The sequence below is a fragment of the Vipera berus genome (genome assembly GCF_964194415.1).
Source record: "Vipera berus genome assembly, chromosome: 1".
In the NCBI taxonomy this organism is placed as follows: domain Eukaryota; kingdom Metazoa; phylum Chordata; class Lepidosauria; order Squamata; family Viperidae; genus Vipera; species Vipera berus.
Window position 1 is genome coordinate 319,751,750 of NC_138202.1, and position 19,025 is coordinate 319,770,774.

At 40.6% G+C, this 19,025-nt stretch overlaps 1 protein-coding gene across 1 annotated transcript in view; it reads right to left on the reverse strand.

Annotated features, from left to right (window-relative positions):
* PTK7 (protein tyrosine kinase 7 (inactive)) overlaps positions 1-19,025 on the reverse strand; it is a gene marked incomplete at its 5' end in the record, with an annotated part of 89,653 nt that overhangs the window by 13,636 nt on the left and 56,992 nt on the right. Inside the window, 12 exons of the mRNA XM_081312905.1 lie at positions 1,505-1,708; positions 2,411-2,538; positions 5,383-5,533; positions 7,004-7,153; positions 7,546-7,665; positions 13,111-13,246; positions 14,942-15,075; positions 15,792-16,061; positions 16,307-16,437; positions 16,849-16,999; positions 17,641-17,831; positions 18,828-18,930. Of these exons, the coding sequence (XP_081169031.1) occupies positions 1,505-1,708; positions 2,411-2,538; positions 5,383-5,533; positions 7,004-7,153; positions 7,546-7,665; positions 13,111-13,246; positions 14,942-15,075; positions 15,792-16,061; positions 16,307-16,437; positions 16,849-16,999; positions 17,641-17,831; positions 18,828-18,930 (1,869 nt within the window). The remainder of the gene's footprint in view (positions 1-1,504; positions 1,709-2,410; positions 2,539-5,382; positions 5,534-7,003; positions 7,154-7,545; positions 7,666-13,110; positions 13,247-14,941; positions 15,076-15,791; positions 16,062-16,306; positions 16,438-16,848; positions 17,000-17,640; positions 17,832-18,827; positions 18,931-19,025) is intronic.

Sequence of the window (19,025 nt, forward strand, 5' to 3'; positions counted from 1 at the left end):
TAGAATAGAATAGAATTTGGAAGGGAGCTTGGAGGTCTTCTAGTTCAGCCCTCTGCTCGAGCAGGAGAACCATCCTATACCATTTCAGACAAGTCTCTTCTTAAAAACTTCCAGTGATGGAGCACCCACGATTTCTGGAGGCAGGCTGTTCCACTAGTTAATTGTCCTCACTGTTAGGAAGTTTCTCCTTAATTCCAAGTTGCTTCTCTCTTTGGTCAGTTTCCAACTATTGTTTCCCCACCCATTGGTACCCCACTGCTTACTTCTCTCCATGTGGATTAATATCATTGAGGACTACTCGCTGAGTACGGTTTGTCAGCCAGCTACAGACCCATATGATGGTGTTGTTGTCTATCCCACCTTTTCTAGCTTATTAAGCAGCAGGCAGTAGTCTACTTTGTCAAATGCCTTACTGAAATCTAAGTATACTATGTCCACAGCATTTCGATGGTCTACTAATTTAGTCATTTTATCAAAGAATGAAGTAAGATTGGTTTGGCATGATTTCTAATAGCAGAGGTGCTGGTAGGTAGTTACTGCAGTTACCAATGGTGAACTAATAGAATATTCTGGACAACCCTTAGAATCTCAGAGGGCCAATGACTTAAATTAGCCTTTTACAAGAAAGACTGCAGAAACATCTAAAATATATTGAAGACTGGTGGAGTGATAAAAAACAGCTAATCTTCCGTCTGCATAGCAATATTATTTTATTTATTCTGCCTTTATTATTTTAATAAATAACAGAAAAAGTGGCAAACACAGCACTCATCTCTTCTCCTATTTTCCCTACAATACCCCACCCCATGAGGTGGGGGGGGGAGAGAAAGAGAATGACTGGTCCACGGTCATCCAGCCAACTTTCATGGTTAAGATGGGACTAGAACTTACGGTCTAGCCAGGTGCTTTCCAAACTGAAGGATAATTTAAGGATAAGGGGGCCCTCCCCCCATCAATATTATGTACTTTAAATTATGCCCAGCCTTGCAAATAAAACAATTTAAAGTTATTTTACATTTATTCTGAAAATTGTGTGTCTCCTGAGAAGAACAATTTACAAAAGCAGTCTCTGGAAACCAGTTACTTTCAAAATCAAACACGGGAAATCTGTGGCTGATGCATCTACTACAAATTAGCAGGTCTATAAACTCACCCAAACTCTTTTTCATCTGTTTCTAAAAAATCATATAAAGTATCCCTGGGATGAACTGAGAATCACATGAGTTTAGGATACCCCTTATCCTCTGTCATCAGCTTCCATCTAACGTTCTGTTTTGAATTTCCAAGGTTTTTTTTTTTAAAAAAACCTCCAACATTTTCTACGACCCTGCAATATGTTAAGTTACAGAACTTAACAAATACTTGATCTATTTGAATCCTTATCTTCATAATAAACTCCCCCCACCAACTAATTAATTCAGCTTTTATCCCTGAAACCTAAGCTGAATAAAAAAAAAACCCTCCTCCATTCTGTTCAAGGTATGAAAAAGATCCTGTAGCTTACCATTCAGACATTCCATCTCTGGTTCTTCCCCTTCCGGCTGCTTCTTCAGTCTCTTCGCTTTCCTCCTCTTCTTGCAGTAGAACATGAGGCCCAAGACGATTATTATATACGCCACTGCAGCACCCACAGATAGCCCTATGGTCTGGATCATTTTATAAGGGGTGTGGTTGTTGGGTATGTCCTCTGGATTGGTAATGGGTAAATCTGGAAATAAGATGCCAACCTCACATGAGATGTGCCATCGAATTATATGTGCTGATTAAGTATATAACGCAATACAACCAGACGTGTTTTTGTCTTATTTTTATTTTATTTATTTATTTTTATTTAATTTTATTTATATACCGCCCTTCTCCCGAAGGACTCAGGGCAGTGAACAGGGCAAATGTATAAAATACAAAAAATACAAAAGTTAAAAGGAATTAAACATAATGCCCAAGGTAAAAAAAACAATAAATACAAATATAAATACAAATATTAAGAACAATAAAAAACCCAACCCACCCCTCCATCAGGCCAAGCCGGCTTGTTCAAATAAATGTGTTTTCAGATCGCGTCGGAATTATAATGTATAAAAAATAGCTCAGCAAATGTCTCTCCATCAAATCTCTCAACTATATGTATATATAAACACGGAATAAACTGTGGAAGCTTCTTATTTTTGAATAATTGGGAAAACGGTTAGGTGTAATTAAATTTCAGCTTGTCTAGTATAATAATCTGGACTCCTTCCACAATCAGTAATGGTACTGTGCTAAAACCACAATAGGTAGGTACAGAAATTCTGACTCATTTCTAGAAGAGCTGAGAAACTTTACTTGGGAGATTCTGAATTTTTGACAGAAGAGTCACCTTCTTGCATTCTAAACACTATAGCCTAATCACCATCAAACTTATAATCCTTACCAACTACATGCAGAAAGGCTTCGTGGTGCTTGATGTTGCAACTATTGCCAGCAATGCAGGTATACTTGCCAGAATCCGCAGTGGTGACATCATATATTATTAGAGAGCCATTGGTCATAATTTGAATCCTGCAAAAAATATAAAAGCAAGCAAAGGGTAGGGAAAGCTCATGCAATTAAACTATTGTCTTTAGTTGATCTGTGTCAGGCAAGCCCATCTATTCCAAATATGCCATTCTGCCAACAATCATTCTTTTTTGAAACCAAAATGCAGCAGCCAATTACATTTTCTGATAAATGACAATTCTTTCAAAAACAGACTTAAAAGAAGAATGCAATGCTAACCAAGAGTGTAACTGCAGTGGTTTCTTGTGTTTCAGAGTAAAAAAGAAAAACAATCCAGTAAACCTTCTCTGCTTTTCTTATCAAGACTTCCAAAGGATATGACTATACGACATTCACAGAATGCAAGTAGTTCTCATCTTACAACAGTTCATTTAGTGATCATTCAAAGTTACAATGGCACTGAAAAAAGTGACATGACCATTGTTCACACTTATAGCCATTGTAGTATCTCCATGGTCCCATGATCAAAATTCAGATGCTTGGCAAATGACTCATATTTATGACGGTTGCAGTGTCCTGGGGTCATGTTATCATCTTTCGTGATCTTCTGACAAGTAAAGGCAATGGGTAAATCAGATTCACTTAACAATTGTGTTACTAATTTAACAACTGAAGTGATTCACATAACAACTGTGGCAAAAAGGTCATAAAATGGGGCAAAACTCACTTAACAACTGTCTCATTTAGCAACATAAATTTTAGGTCAAGGGTGGTCATAAATCAAGGACTACCTGCAGTGAAAGTCTTAAGATTTTCTAAAAGAAGCCTCATCAGCTTGAAAACGAAATTATTTCTACATTTCTAATTCTTCTCTCTCAACATGTAGCTTAAAATCTTGAGTTCCAGCTCTGTGTTCAAACAATGGATCTAATCTATTCTATAAATTCCAATCTCCAAACATTCACATAAATGTGACCTATTTTGCAGAATGGTTACCATTTAAATGTTATGTGGCCTCCAAAGTTTAAGGTACAAAACTTCAACCACCAGAGATTTTTTTGGAGCAACAGAGGTTGAACTTTAGTTCAACCTAATATGTGATCAACTGTAAATACTGGCTATGGCTCCATACATGAGACAGCAATGAGACAGAGCAATTAATTGCTCATCTATTGTGTGAGTTTCTGAGGAGGGTTTTGCCCCAAGCTAGAGAGAGAACTTTTTTCACAAAACATGAGGTGGAAAAGGAACTGCAGGCAGGAGATGTAAAAGGCCTGAAGGTGAAAAGAGCCTCCTTAAAAGCACAGCAGTTCTTTGAGCTTTCCAGCCTAGGCTGAGAGTTGTTTTTTTCCCCCCTCAGGGATCAAATTTAATTATTTTAACTGTTTTTAACTCTTGTATTGTATTGATGTTTTTAAATACTTTGTAAACCGCCCTGAGTCCTACAAGAAAAGGGCGGTATATAAATTCAATAAACTTAAACTTAAACTTAATAAAGATAGGAAAAGGAGAAGAGAGAATGGATAGACAAAGACACTCTAGCAATGACAATGTGGTTTTCTTGTGTGCTCTTATGGTTGCTGCTTAACTTCTCTTCCTGAAATACATTCTTTTTTGCCCTCTTTATGAGGTCTTATTTATAGAACTTGCATTTCATACTGGCTGCTACAACTGCATGAGTTTGAAGGATATTGCAGGTTGCTATACACATGTTTATGAATGTATTTCTGCCACTTGTATGTATTCCATTAATTCAAATATTTATGTAGTTTACATCACTCGTTCTATTTTTCCACTGAACAACATCATTTCTCCAGCCACTGTCTACATTTTTTCCAAGTAAAAATATCTAAAGAACAATGTGAAAGCTGGAATTTTTAGATTCCAATTATGTAGCCGTATTGTGGGTTCAGGCAGTCCACAGGTTAAGAACCTGTCCGACTTAAGGAAACCCCTAGATATGGTACCTATTACAAAATATGGTGGATGGCATTTTTCTTCCTCAAGCTGACAAAGTGCTGAAGCTGTGGACCGCTTTCAGGAACTTCTGAAAACCAATGAACATTGGCTATATATTAAAAACACATGGTTGCAGCAGTTGGGCAGCTTTTAGGAACTGAGGGAGCCATTTTTAATAACAGGCATCATGTTTGTAAGTATAAGTTCCAACCTAACTACAAATTTGGGTTAAAGACAGAGTTAGAGAATGGAACTTGTTCTAAACATGGGGAGTGCTGTATTAGCAAACACATACATATATAATATATAATGGATAACAAACAAACTTGTACAGTAGTATAATCTTACTTCTCAAAATTTTACAATAACCCCCATAGAAAATTCAGATATTCCAAGCTACCCCTCCCATTTTTCCTAAAATTATGGCTACCTGGACTTAACGGCTGACAATGGTCATCTCTGATGGTTATGCATGATACTGACTGAGATACCATGGGATTGTAATAATAGTCCTCCTTTTCCTCATACATACTAGTCTGCAATCTATACACATTGCTCCATATTTCCACATATTTTCTGACAAAAATAATATGCAAAAGAAATCAGAAAAAAGTGCTACAGATTTAAGTTTGAAAATAAATTTATATTGGAAACTGTTTCTTTCAGCCTGTGCTTGTTGTAGACCTCTCCAACTCTTTGCAAGTATATGCTGAAAATGTTTGTTTGAAATACAAGTATGAAGCTTCTCCTGAGCAAAAGTAAATGCTATAACCTTTAGAACACTGACAACTGAGCCTGGCTCCAAAAATAAATCTATAGTTTTCAACTACAGTATCCTGATTTAATGCGTGTATGTGGTGTATACACATACTTTCTCTCAGACACTTATTTATTCATTTAACATCTTAAGTAAGCTAATCAGCCAAAGGGAGAAAAAAAGAGCCATACCTGGGTGAAAATTCATCATGATCCAAAATCTTATCCTTTCCTTTCCACTGGATTTGTGGCAATGGGTCACCCTCAGCTTGACACTGAAACATGGCTGTGTGTCCTGGATATACGGTTGTGTCATCTGGCCTCAATTTAAAGCTTATAAATACTAAAAGAAGAAAAGGAAACCATTCACACACCACTAGACTCTGGTGTTTTTTGGTACCTTGCTCAAACATCAAGCTAACAGAGACTGTTACACTCACTATATTAACAGATAGTAGTGGTTATGATGAGCAGAAGAGAAAACCATTTTCCTACATTTTATCATCAAGGCTCACAAAGATGCTCTTCATCCCAGACATTCCTTCCTCCTCCTCCTCCTCCTCTTCCTCCTCCTCCTCCTCCTACTATTACTACTACTTCTCCTCCTCCTTATCATCATTATATTATTATTATTATTATTATTATTATTATTATTATTATTATTATTATTATTATTATTATTATTATTATTATTATTATTATTGCTAAGATGCCTTAACAGTCATATAAGTCTTCTCTTAGCATTTAGAGATAGGAACATTTCATTTACAGAGTGAGCATATACTTGTATTTTTTTATTTTTTTATTATTTTAATTCCATTTATATCCCGCCCTTCTCCGAAGACTCAGGGCGGCTTACAAGCTTAGCAGTAGCCTTCATTCTATGTATATGCCTGCTTATTAGGGCTTTCACACACACCCCAAGCGGCATTATTACAAAGTCAGCTTAATTGCCCCCAACAATCTGGGTCCTCATTTTACCTACCTCGGAAGGATGGAAGGCTGAGTCAACCTTGAGCCTGTTGGGATGCGAACCTGCACTAATTGCAGGCAGCTGGTGTTACTTAAGGAGGCATTAGCCCACTGCTCCACCATGTATGCTTTATGGCAGGGGTCCCCCCCCCCCGGTCCATGGAGTGGCACCAGTCTGGGAAAGGCCAGCAACTGAGTCACGCAAATAAGCAAAGCCCCATCTATGGTATGAAGGCTGCACGCAAAACCACGCCCCCTCCAGTCCGCGGAAAAAACCTCTCTCCGCAGAACCAATCCCTGGTGCCTAAAAGATTTGGGGCCGCTGCTTTATTGTACAGGTAGTCCTCAATTTACGACCACAATTGAGCCCAAAATTTCTGTTGCTAAGCGAGACAGTTAAGTGAACTTTTGCCCCATTTTATGACCTCGCTTGCCACAGCTGTTAAGTGAATCACTGTGGTTAAGTTAGTAACATGGTTAAGTGAATCTGGCCTTCCCATTGACTTTGCTTGTCAGAAGGCAGCAAAAGGTGATCGTATGACCTTGGGACACTGCAGCCATCATAAATATGAAGCAGTTGCCAAGTATCCGAATTTTGATTATGTGACCATGAGGATGCTGCAAGGGTCATTAGTGTCAAAAACTTCATAAATCACTTTTGTCAGTGCTGTTGTAACTTTGAATGGTCACTAAGCGAATGGTTGTAAGTTGAGGACTACCTATAATATAAAAAGAAATAAATGGATTGAAGACCCTACAGAGACCTGTAGAGAATTAAACAGGTCACTCATACTGCGAATCATGCTAGCAATACATAAGAGTTCTGTCACCCAATGTTTACCTGCCACTGTAAGTTGAATTGTTGCTCTGATCTCCCCTTGTGGACCATTAGAAGCAATACAAGTATAGTTTCCAGCATCACTTCGTGTCACTTTATGAAAGTGCAGGTTTCCAGAATTGTTACTGACCCAAGCTGGCAGATTTCTCCCATCTGGCCAGGAGCAAAAAATAAAAAATAAAAATTCAAAACTAGATCATAAGTAACAGAGTGCACTAAATAGGAAGCAAGGACTTGGAACAGATTCATCGTGCTTAATTCAGTGTCACCCAGATAGTTTGGATTACAACTCACCAATTCCCAATCAACAGAATACCAGGCTGCAGAGAGGTATGCTGGGGAATTTTATTTTACAGAATAGATGCGGGAAGTATTTTGTTTCAAAACTACATTAATAAAGACTAAAGGCAAATCTAAAAGACAATTCAATTGGATTTATTTCCAAAAGAGAAGTTAAAGATGCTTCTTGTAATGAAATCTATTGCAAAAAGCAAAAATTATGTAACTTGCAGCCCCACCCATAATCTTCAATGTTTAGATTGTACCGGTTTTAATCCAGTGGATTGCGGGTTTTTCTCGCCCTGTAGCTGAGCAGGAAATAGTGACTTCTTTATCAAATTCAACACACTGCAGGGGTTGAGGAGGAGGAGTAAACTTCAGCTTTTCTGAAATGAAATTGCATTTGTCAGAGGCTTAAAGAGACAAGCATCCAAATAATACATTCCTAAATTTTCTTCAAGAAAGCCTTGTTTTCATGGATTGCAGAGATGCGAGTATGGCCGAGAGAAGTTTCAAGGTCTACAGACTCTCAATTTTAAGGCAGCATCAGGAATATAAGAGCCAAGCGTAAGAGTCATGCTCCAGGTTCCTTCTTTTAAATCTTGTCATCTTATTGGATTTTGGAAGTGTGCCTTTTCTGTGGTTGCCCTCATTCTCTGAAACGATCTCCCCCCCCCCCCGCTTCCAATATATGACAGGCTCCAACTCTGACTGTCTTTAGGAAAGTCGTGAAGAGCTGGCTTTTCCCCCAACCACAAGGGGCCAGTTGGGAAGGGTTCCCTTTTGGCGGCTCTGTTATGGTGCTTGCTTGTCTTTTGATATTTTGTATTTTATACTTATATACTGCATATGTTTCCATGTTACATGGTTTGGGGTTAAACTAACAAATAGACACAGATATAATCTCACATGCAATAAGCAAAGTGTTAAGTTCAGACAGACGAATGACTCAGTGAGGGTTAACAGTAAGAACGTTTATTAATATACATATGTCAACTGTCAACTGTCAGAATGACTCCGGCTTATATACTCGGGCCGTTAGAACTGTATCCAATCCACTGCCCGGAATTTCCCGCCGTTAAACATTAACCAATAAATGCACCCCAAACTTCCCGCTTCAAAGAACCCATTTGCAATTAACTACTGACACAACACCCCTTCCCCCCCAGTTGATGTTATTTGTTGACGTAATCTCTCAAGTATTTTGGTGGCTTATGGACCCTAGATGGGTATCTATTGGACTTGCAACTTACATCATCGTTAGCAGACTGGCTGCTTGTTATGGGCCTAGAATTTTGGTTTACTGGCTCTGCAGATTCTCTAATAACTGATTGCTGTTGCTGATGTGGCTGTTGTTGTTGTTGTTGATCTTGCTGTTGTTGTTGTACAGGTACTGTTGGCCTGTCCATAAGAAACAACTCCCAATCAAATTGGCTATGCTGATGAGTTGCTCCAGCTAACCTGGGTTGAGTTTCCACTTCTCCCCCACTATCTGACGAGTCATGTTGGTTAAGCCAAGGTGCAGTATCACCCCTGTGTTCAATTTGACCTCCATTGACTGACACACTTTCGGGAACCCTCTTTCTTAGTTGATCAATATGTCTTTTGCTTACTCTATTCCCTTCCCCCTCAATGGTGTAAGACAACGGCCCCATTATGTCAGTGACTACCCCAGGCACCCATTTGTCCCCAGGTCCATAGTTCCTGGCCCAAACTAAGTCTCCAATGTTGAAGGACCTGTTTGGAATGTCCGGTTCTGCACTTGAGGGTAGTCTGTCAGGGTGTAACCTGTCCAATTTAGTGGTTAGCCGTTTGCCCCACCTCATTTCCGCAGGGCTTTTCCCAGTAGCCGTGCAAGGGGTTGTGTGTTGAGTCAGCAAGAATTCTGCAAGTCTTTGGTGCCAGTCGCCACGGATGATGCGCTTCAAGGCGTCTTTAGTGGTTCTCACGTTGCGTTCAGCCAAGCCGTTGGTGGAAGGGTGAAAGGGTGCCGATGTTGCATGTCTAATCGAGTTGGCCTTGAGGAAACCCTGAAATTCAGCAGAGGTGAATTGGGGCCCATTATCAGATACAATCACATCAGGTAACCCGTGAGTGGCAAAGAGGCCCCTTAAAACCTGTATTGTTCTATTAGATGACATTGAAGTAACAGGCACAACTTCCAACCACCGGGAGAAGCTGTCCACCACAACTAGGAAGGTTAGACCTTGAAATGGCCCCGCAAAATCAATGTGAATCCTAGACCATGGATTCCTGGCCATTTCCCACTTATGCGTGTGTGCGTGTGCCTGCTCAGGCCTAGATCGCTGGCACTGATAACACCCTGAAACACACTCTTCTATAGCCTTGTCTAACCCCGGCCACCACAAATGGCTTCTGGCTAATGCCTTCATTCGGACAATCCCAGGGTGACCTTCATGTAATTCAGTTATAACCATATTCCTGTGAAGTTCAGGAATGACAACTCGGTTACCCCATAAAATACAACCTAAATGGGATGATAATTCATCTTTCCTTCTAAAATAAGCAGTGTATTTAGGGTCCGGGTTGTTATTTGGCCAACCACCAAGTACCCAGGTCATAATCCTATTGAGAATATGGTCTTTTTTAGTGGCCACAGCTATTTCTCTAGCTGTTAAAGGGCATTCAGGTATTTCCTGTAGTGACAGAATTTGTCCTACCGGGGCAGGGTCACCATCAGTGTTAGTTAAAGGTAGTCTGCTAAGAGCATCCGCATGACCCATTTCCTTACCTGGTCAATGTTGCAAGGAAAATGAATATGCAGAGAGGAAAATTGACCACCGCAGCATCCTGGGAGACATTATTTGGGGTGTCTGTTTATCAGTGGTAAACAGTCCCAGTAAAGGTTTGTGGTCAGTGAATATGGTAAAGTTCCTACCATAAAGGTAATCATGGAACTTTTTTACTCCTGCCACAATAGCTAATGCTTCCCTATCAATCTGAGCATAGTTCCGTTCAGCTTTAGTAAGCGTCCTGGAATAGTATGCTATTGGTTTTTGAATGCCCTGACTATCCATGTGGCTGATGACAGCTCCCACACCATAAGGTGAAGCATCACAAGCTAAATAGATTGGTTTGTTCTCAATAAAATGTGTAACAGTTGATTGGCTAGATAGAATATCTTTTAAGGTTTGAAAGCTGATTCTATGTTTTTCTTGCCACTGCCAGGGGTTTTTTTAATCTAATAATCTACAGTATGCAATGGTTCAGCGATGGCAGCTTTATGTGGCAAAAATGTGTGATAGAAATTGACTAATCCTAAAAAGGCTTGTAATTCAGCCTTATTTTTTGGTTCAGGAGCCAATTTAATTGCTTTAATTTTTTCAGCTGTAGGGTGGATTCCCTTTCCATCTATTCTAAACCCTAAGAATTCAGTGGATTTAACTCCAATACAGCATTTTTCCTTTTTCAATTTGAGTCCAGCCTCTCTAAATTTCCCCAGTACCTGTTCCAGACGCTCAGCTAAAATTTCTTCCGTTCTTCCAGCTATCAGGACATCATCAAAGTAAGGGCATACACCAGGTATGCCCTTTAAAGTCCTCTCCATCACCTCCTGAAAGATGCCTGGAGCTGCTGCAATACCAAATTGCAATCTGTGGACTCGGAACGCCCCCTTGTGGGTGACAATAGTTTGAGCTTCAGCAGCTTCCCTGGAAACAGTAAGTTGCAAATACGCCTGCGCCAAGTCGAGCTTGGCAAATATGGCGCCGTCCTGGATCGTGGCGAGGACCTGTTTCACCATCGGGACCGGGTAAGCATGCTTTTTCATTCCTAAGTTCAGGGTGGCTTTGTAGTCAGCACAAATCCTCACATCCCCATTAGGTTTTAGGGGTGTGACGATTGGTGTTTCCCACAAACCACCCTTGACTGGTTCTAATACGCCTTGGCCTACAAGCTTATCGAGCTCGGCCTCGATTTTTTGCTTAAGGGCGAAAGGCACCCGTCGGGCCTTAAGCCTAATTGGTTTAACTGTTGGGTCTACATTAAAATTAATTGGGGGCCCTTTATATTTACCTAAAGACCCATCAAATACGTCTGCGAATTCATCGCAGACAGATTTGAGAGTCTTATTATTATTAATGGTATTTATTCCCCCAACCCAAATTCCCAGGGCTGGGAACCAATTAAGACCGATTAAACTAGTTCTATGGCCTTCTGTGACTAATAAGTCTAAGAAGCCATTAAACCCTTTATAGTTAACCTTAAGGGTGACTTTCCCTTTAATAGTTATTGGGGTTTTTTGGAAATCGGCCAATTGAATTTTTGTTGAGCTAAGTGGAATTTTTCGGCCGCTTTTAAATTCAATATATTTAAGGGTCTCATTAGAAATTATCGATACTGAGGCCCCAGAATCGACTTCCATTTTGCAAGGGATTCCTTGCAGATGGACTATAATTTTTAATTTTGGTCTTAGAATATGGTTTATTCTTAACTTCCCTATGTGGTTGATTCGCGCCTCCTCCCCGCGGTTGGGAAAACGTGCCACAGGTCTGGGGGTCTCGTTGCCACTATGGTAGGGGGTTACCTTACCTTCGGCCCAAATGTCGATTTCGTGAAGACGATTGTCGCGCGGGCGTCCCCGACAAATGGCCTGAATGTGGCCGGTCTTTCCGCACAATCTGCATTTAGCAGAGCGGAATCTACATGTTGCCCTGGGGTGGTTGCCCCCACAGCTTCCACATCTGGTGTCGCCATCGCGCGGTCTGGTCGTATTGTCTCTCGGTTGTCATTGTGGTGCAGTTGGTTGAAATCGGCGACCCGGTTCTGATCCTTCGCTGCGAGAAGGTTTTGCCGCCATTTTCCCAAACCTTTGGGTGACTTCGGCTATGTCGGCTTCCCATTGTTGATCCACCTCCCCGCTGTCCACACGGCTTCCTTGATTAATTTCGGCTGAAACAGCCATGCTATTGCGGGGGGGGGGTCGCGACTTCCCGTAGATTCATAAGTTAAAAGTTCGTCAAGGACTTCTTGTAGGTCGCCGGTGGGCTTAGCGATGATTCGATTTTGTAACTGTTCATCTCGCAAGCCCAGCACCACTCTATCACGAATCCTAATTTCAAGATTGTCATATTTACAGCGTACTGCTGCTTCTCTGACTGCCGCGACGAATTTCGTAATTGACTCGCCCGGCCTCTGATTGCGTTTTTCGAAAATGCACCTCCAAAAGAGTTCTGATCTTTTAGGCGTAAAATGTACTTTTAATTTGGCAAGCAAGTCAGCGTACGGAACGCTTGATACCGGCAAAGGTTGACAGAGTCCAACGGCAACCCGGTACACGGGTGTGCCACTGATTGTCAACAAGGCAGCAGCCTTTTTCCGGTCGTCGGTTATACCGTTAACGAGCAAGAACCCTTCGACCTGTCCGACATATTCTTCCCAATCCTCTGGGTAGTCTGGATCAAATTCTTTTAAAGAGCCTAGTTGCGCCATTCGGAGGTTGTTTAATTCCGCCGCGGCCGCTAGCGGTTGACTGTGTATTTTGTTTGAATTTACCGCCTTACGCTCAGCTGATTGTCGCCGATCCTTCACTAGTCCGCCGTCTATCCCACCCTCGTCGCCACTTGTTAAGTTCAGACAGACGAATGACTCAGTGAGGGTTAACAGTAAGAACGTTTATTAATATACATATGTCAACTGTCAGAATGACTCCGGCTTATATACTCGGGCCGTTAGAACTGTATCCAATCCACTGCCCGGAATTTCCCGCCGTTAAACATTAACCAATAAATGCACCCCAAACTTCCCGCTTCAAAGAACCCATTTGCAGTTAACTACTGACACAACACAAAGGCCTTAATATTAGCACATACCCAGAACATGTACGCGGACTTGTTCTTCAATACTTCCTGCCGGAGTGCTGCTTACACACTTGAATATTGTCCCATCATACACTTCCACACTGTTAATACGCAACGTCCCATTCTCAGCAATTTCAAAGCGGGAATCCTGCCCATCATGAAAATTGTAAAGACATAAAGCATGATTACACTGAGCTCCTACATCAAGAACAACACAAAGTGCTTTTGTGCAAGCTGTATGCTCAAATAGTTTCTACTGGGTAAGAGACGGAAGCCGATTGTTGTTTTAAAACAGCGTTCACACATCTCACAAAGGAGAATGCAAAATTTAAATAATTAAAAGACTACTCCCCCCACTCTCAAATATCAAATTCTTATTTTAGCACACAAAAGGTGTAACATAGAAAACTTGAAATACTGCTTTATAAATAAATTAATATTAATCCTGTCTACAGCTTTTTGACCTGAAACACAATGTTAAAAAGTGCCTTCATAAGTATCTGGTCCCTACCCAGCACTCTTTCCCCTCTGCAATTAGGTTCTGGTTGGTTCTTGTCTGCAAGGCTCCATTTTCAGATTTATCTTATACAGAGAAAAAGGATTAAAATGGAGACTTCCAATGAATGCTTTTGAAGCACTGTGTCAGATACTTAAGTTCATCTCCCTTTTGTTACAGTTTTATGAAAAAGTTTTAATTGCATAATGGGATTAAGCCAGTGGAATCTGATCTATAAAACCACAGAACATATTCCACTGTTAACTGCAAGACCACACACTTGTTTAAATGAATATGCGTGTGTGTATGTGAGAGAAAATAGAAACTGAATGGGGCAACATCACTAGTGAATTTTTTTTTTGGTCAGTAACAACAAAATATGTATGTGGGCTTGGCTTTCTTGTGGGTACACATATACCCTTTCCCAAACAACAACATATTTGATACACCTGAATGCATCTTAACCTAAATACAGTCCTAGATATATCCATACATGCTGTGATATGTTTCATGTATTTTCCCAGAATTCTCTATGCATTTTATCTGAGCAAGGAAAAAAACAGAAGAGAAAATCAGGAGCAACTCTCGTCATTTATTCTCCATCGACTTCAGCAGCAAAGGACTTTCTGTCTTGGGAAAGCACCAGCCAATCAGGATGAAAGGCTCTTTGGATGGGAACATGCTCCAAAGGACAGTTACAACTGGACAAGCGTATTCACAGATGCCCTATCTACTATCGTAACTCTCCTTTAAATAATTTCCTTGAAACAAGGCTCAGTTTGCACACCTTCCCTGGGTATTTTGAGAAAACTACAATTGAAAAAGATCAGGAAGAGGCATAATTATCATTTTTCCATGTGAAAGTTAATAGAACACTAGATTTAGCAATAGTATTTGGATTTATATACCGCTCCATAGTGCTTTATAGCACACTGGGAAGTTTACAATGTCAGCATATTGCCCCCCAAAATCTGGGTCCCCATTTTACCAACATCAAAAGAATGGGAGACTGAGTCAACTTTGAACCCACCAGGATCAAACTCCAGGTTGTGGGCAGAGTTAGCCTGCAATACTGCCTTCTAACTACTGCACCACCAGGGTTCCTTATGATTTAGAGGAAAGCATAGCTCAATGTCAAAATATAGAAATATAATGTTAAATCAAGAGAATTTAACATACAGTATAGAAAGAAAAGTCATACTCTCAGTATAATGGAGGCATCTAAGAGAACTATATTAGTAGGACAGGAAGCCTGACGTGCCTTGAACTATAACAAGAAGAAATAAAGCAGAAAAATGACTAGGCAATTTGTTCCACCAGATAGTAAAAGATCCTTTGATAATTTACCTCTGAAATAGGGATGCCATTACGAAACCAGTTGACAGTGGGCTTCAGAGAGGCTTTACTGAGACAATGAAGGTATCCTGGTTTACTCTCCTCTAGCTGACTGTCCTTGGGCTTTTCTACCCATTCTGGCTTTGCTGGAAAGAGATAGCAGGAAAAAAAAGATGATTACTAATCAGAATTGACTTAATAATAGAAGATTGTGGTATGCGTCATATGCCATCCTATACGGACCTGCTGAAGAGATCCTTTCATTTGTTTCTTGAAAAAAGTCCAAAGCCAAATTGACAGAATGATAAAGACCATAAATCTAATTTGCAGCACCAGGTTCATTTAGCTTTGAGAACCAGGCCATGTCATCCCATGTTACCAAGTTCTCTTCAAATGTTTTAGAGTGAAATGTTCTTCTAGCAACTAGCAACCCATCTCAAAGAATATTGAAAATTCACTGCATCTTCTGTTGCAGGGGTGTCAAACTCAATTTCATTGAGGGCCGCATTAGCATTGTGGTTGCCCTCAGGGGGCCGGGTGGGTATGGCCAGGGTGGGCGTGGCCTACTGGGTGGGTGTGGCTAGAGTGCGTATGGCCTACTGTGTGAGCGTGGCCAGCTCTACATCGTTCGCATCAAGGGTGCCTATGGGGGCCTGGGCAGGAGTGGGACAGATCTGAGGGTCTCTGGCAGAAGGAGGTTCTCTGGGCCAGGGCCAAGGCAGAGGGGGCCGTTCCCTCACTGTTTCCAAGATGGCTTCGCGGGCCGCATGAAACCACTTCGCGGGCCAGATCCGGCCCCCGGGCCTTGTGTTTGACATGTCTGTTCTGTTGTCTTAATATATTCATAATGGAATCAGCTTACTTGCTACTGTAATGGAAAGATCTTGTTTTTTTTCTCCAGCCTTGTTCACTGCATGGCAAGTATATATTCCGGTATCCTTTTCTACAATAGTGGTGAAGACAAGGTCCCCTGCTTCTTGATGAACTCTCCCAGTAATGGGGATACGAACATTGTTTTTCTCCCACCAGATATGAGGTTCAGGGATCCCATGAGGAGCAACACAGGTTACACGTTGTTCTTTATTGGCTATGACAATTTTGGGGCCAAATGCTTGAGAGAAATCTTCAATTTCTGGGGAAAAAACATAATGTACATCTTAGAATCCAGTAATGTTGATACCTGATTTGGGCAAAATGTATTAGGATAAGCCTTAAGGACATATCTGAAAAGGACAATATCCAACGATTTATCATTTTTGTGATACTCAAATTTCTGGGTAGCTAACTCTTTCTACCCTGAAATTATGGTAAAATTAAGAACCTTCAGCCCAAAACGAATCAAACTCTACAAAATTTCTGTGAGATACAAGCTCATACCTGCTAGTTGTAGAGTTGCCTCCAGGATTACAGGTTTTCCTTTCTGTCCACGGCCAACACATTTATAGACTCCAACACTGCGTGGTTTCACCTGAGTTACTAGTAAAGAGCCATTGGAAAATATGATGGTCCTTTGAAAGAACAGGGAGAAAAATGTATGGAGCTGATACAATGCAAAGATGCTTACAGCAATGATGGATGCCTCCATAAAGTAGTGCTATTCACTATTCTGACAATCTTCACCAGAGTATTTACTACTATAGACAAGTGACTGGTGATAAAGAGATAAATAGGCAATGTTGAGTAATTTTTAAGAACTGGAAACCACTCTGGCCACCAGCAGATTCATCTTTCTGCCAAATGTAATGTGATTGAAAGCTCCACTGTTGAGCCAATCCTGAAAGCCTTGCCCATAGTAACAAAGAGCAGCATGACAGATTATTGATCAGTACCAAACAATAATAGCAATTCATTTTTATATCAGGAAAATATACCTGCCATGTGATCTTCTATCCCAATAGTCTTTTAAATCAGCTAGTTACCTGCTCCGATTTTGAATTGGGGAGTCATCCTCAAATAGCCATTCTTGGGTGGGTGGTGGCACAGCCTGGAACTTGCAATGGAACATAGCCTCCTCATTTTTATTGACAATTTGGTTCTCAGGAACAATCACTGGGTGAGGGAAACTTTCATCTTTGACAGGGAAAATGAATAAAATAAATCAATTCATCATCTGGATTGTCTCTTTCAAATCAACATTTTCCCTTCCAATGTAAAGAAAAGCACATTTACATGGCTATTTTGCCATGTTCCTCTCCCACACCAAAGCCAGCAAAAAACCAAGCCACTCTTAATCTTCTTGCTCCCACAGCATGCCCTTACAATGCAACAGCAACAGATTTGTGTTAATGCCACTGTCTATACACCTTTAATATACAATAAGGCTTCCCCGTGAGTAGCAGCCATTGGGAAGGGGATTCCCAACCACAGAAGCTACAGAATTACAAGGGTTCTTTCAATTAGTTTTAACTACATGATTAATCCAGAAAGAAACTGATCAGTTTTGTGGTATCAAGCTTTCTAAATTAGCCAGTTGTCCAACACATTTAAAAATGAGAAAAATTGAGCTGTACAAGTTGGAACTCCAGCCTTTCTTGTAGCCAAAAAGGGGCTGAGGAGTAATAGAACAGAGACTAAACTGAAGAGAATGGCCCCAAATAAAACAGGCAGAACCTGCTTGAATCAACAGATTGCCAACATGAACCATATTCAGCACAAAAACACTTGAGATCTTCTCAAGATTAGACATTTGTAAGAGCACAAATGACAATTACCTATAATACTGAGGGTGAAGTTGTTTCTGCTGCATACAGTGCCCACAGCATTTCGAGCACAACAGTAATAAATGCCATTATCATCTGGGCTGGCACTCTTGAAGGTCAATGTCCGCTCCTTATTATTGACTGAGTAATTTGTGCGATCGTCTACAATTTGGGTACCATCTCGGAACCACTGACTTGTTGGGCTATGAAACATAGTATAAACGCTCAGAATCATGAAAAAAGTAATTACTTAGCAAACAACTAATAAATGCACAACCTCTTTGTACCAAAATCTTTGATGTGGATGTGGGTATTTTAATGAAAATTCATAAGTATTAGAACAAAACATTTAGAAAACATTGTGTTAAAGAATAACTTATGTATTCCCAACCTGTATCATCTTCACATTAACAAAAAGCATTCAGGCGTCAGCAGTGCTACTGCCTCCTTTTTCATGTTCAGGATTGTGCTAATCAACTCTTCTAAGTATGTAATTATTTAATTAAATTTATATGCATCCCATTTCACTGTTGCAACAAGTGAGTAGTTTATAAAATGCTAACAAGATAAAAATATAAAAAATGAAAAATGAAAAACCAAGAAAATAGGTGACATGGGAATGTGGATCTTTAGCCTCCCATAGCATTGCTGCTAGGGCATCAGGCTAGTCAGCAGAGCCAGGTTTTAAGGCTCTTCCTGCATACCAGGAGGATGGAGGCCGAGCTCACCTCCGACAGGAGACTATTTTGGGGGGAAGGGTACAGCAGAAAAGCATCTTCCTCTGGATCCTGCCAAAGTTCTTTGGCAGACATAACCCAAAGTAGCCCTCTTCTGCTGGAGTGAACGAGAGGGGACAATCCCATTGGGCGAGTCTGTTCCTCAGATACCTGGATCCATGCCGTAATGGGCTTTAAAGTGATAAACAACATCTTGAATTGGACCAGGAAGCAAACTGGCACCACTAGCAGTGGTGTTACATGTGCCCATCCACGAGGCCTTCAAAACTGTTCATGCCGCAGTATTGTGTACCAGTTGTAGCTTCTGAATACTCTTCAAGTGTGTTGCAGGAGATATGGGAGGTAACCAGAGCATAAGCAACTCAAATTCATTTAAGATTTTAATAGAAGAGACAAGTTACATTAAAGAATGGAGGGAAAGTTACCCAAAATAAGCATGAATTCTTCAAAATAGGGACTAACCGTGGGTGTCCATCGATATGACAATGCAACGTTACTGGAGAAGAACTTTGTATATCCTCCACTCTGACAGGATTCTTCAAGATAACTTTTCCTGTTTCAATCCCTTTTAAAAATACAGTAAAAATTAGTCAATTTGAGACCGCAGCCCTTTTGTATACTTTGGAACTCATCAGTCACCCTGGAAAAATTGTTTTCACC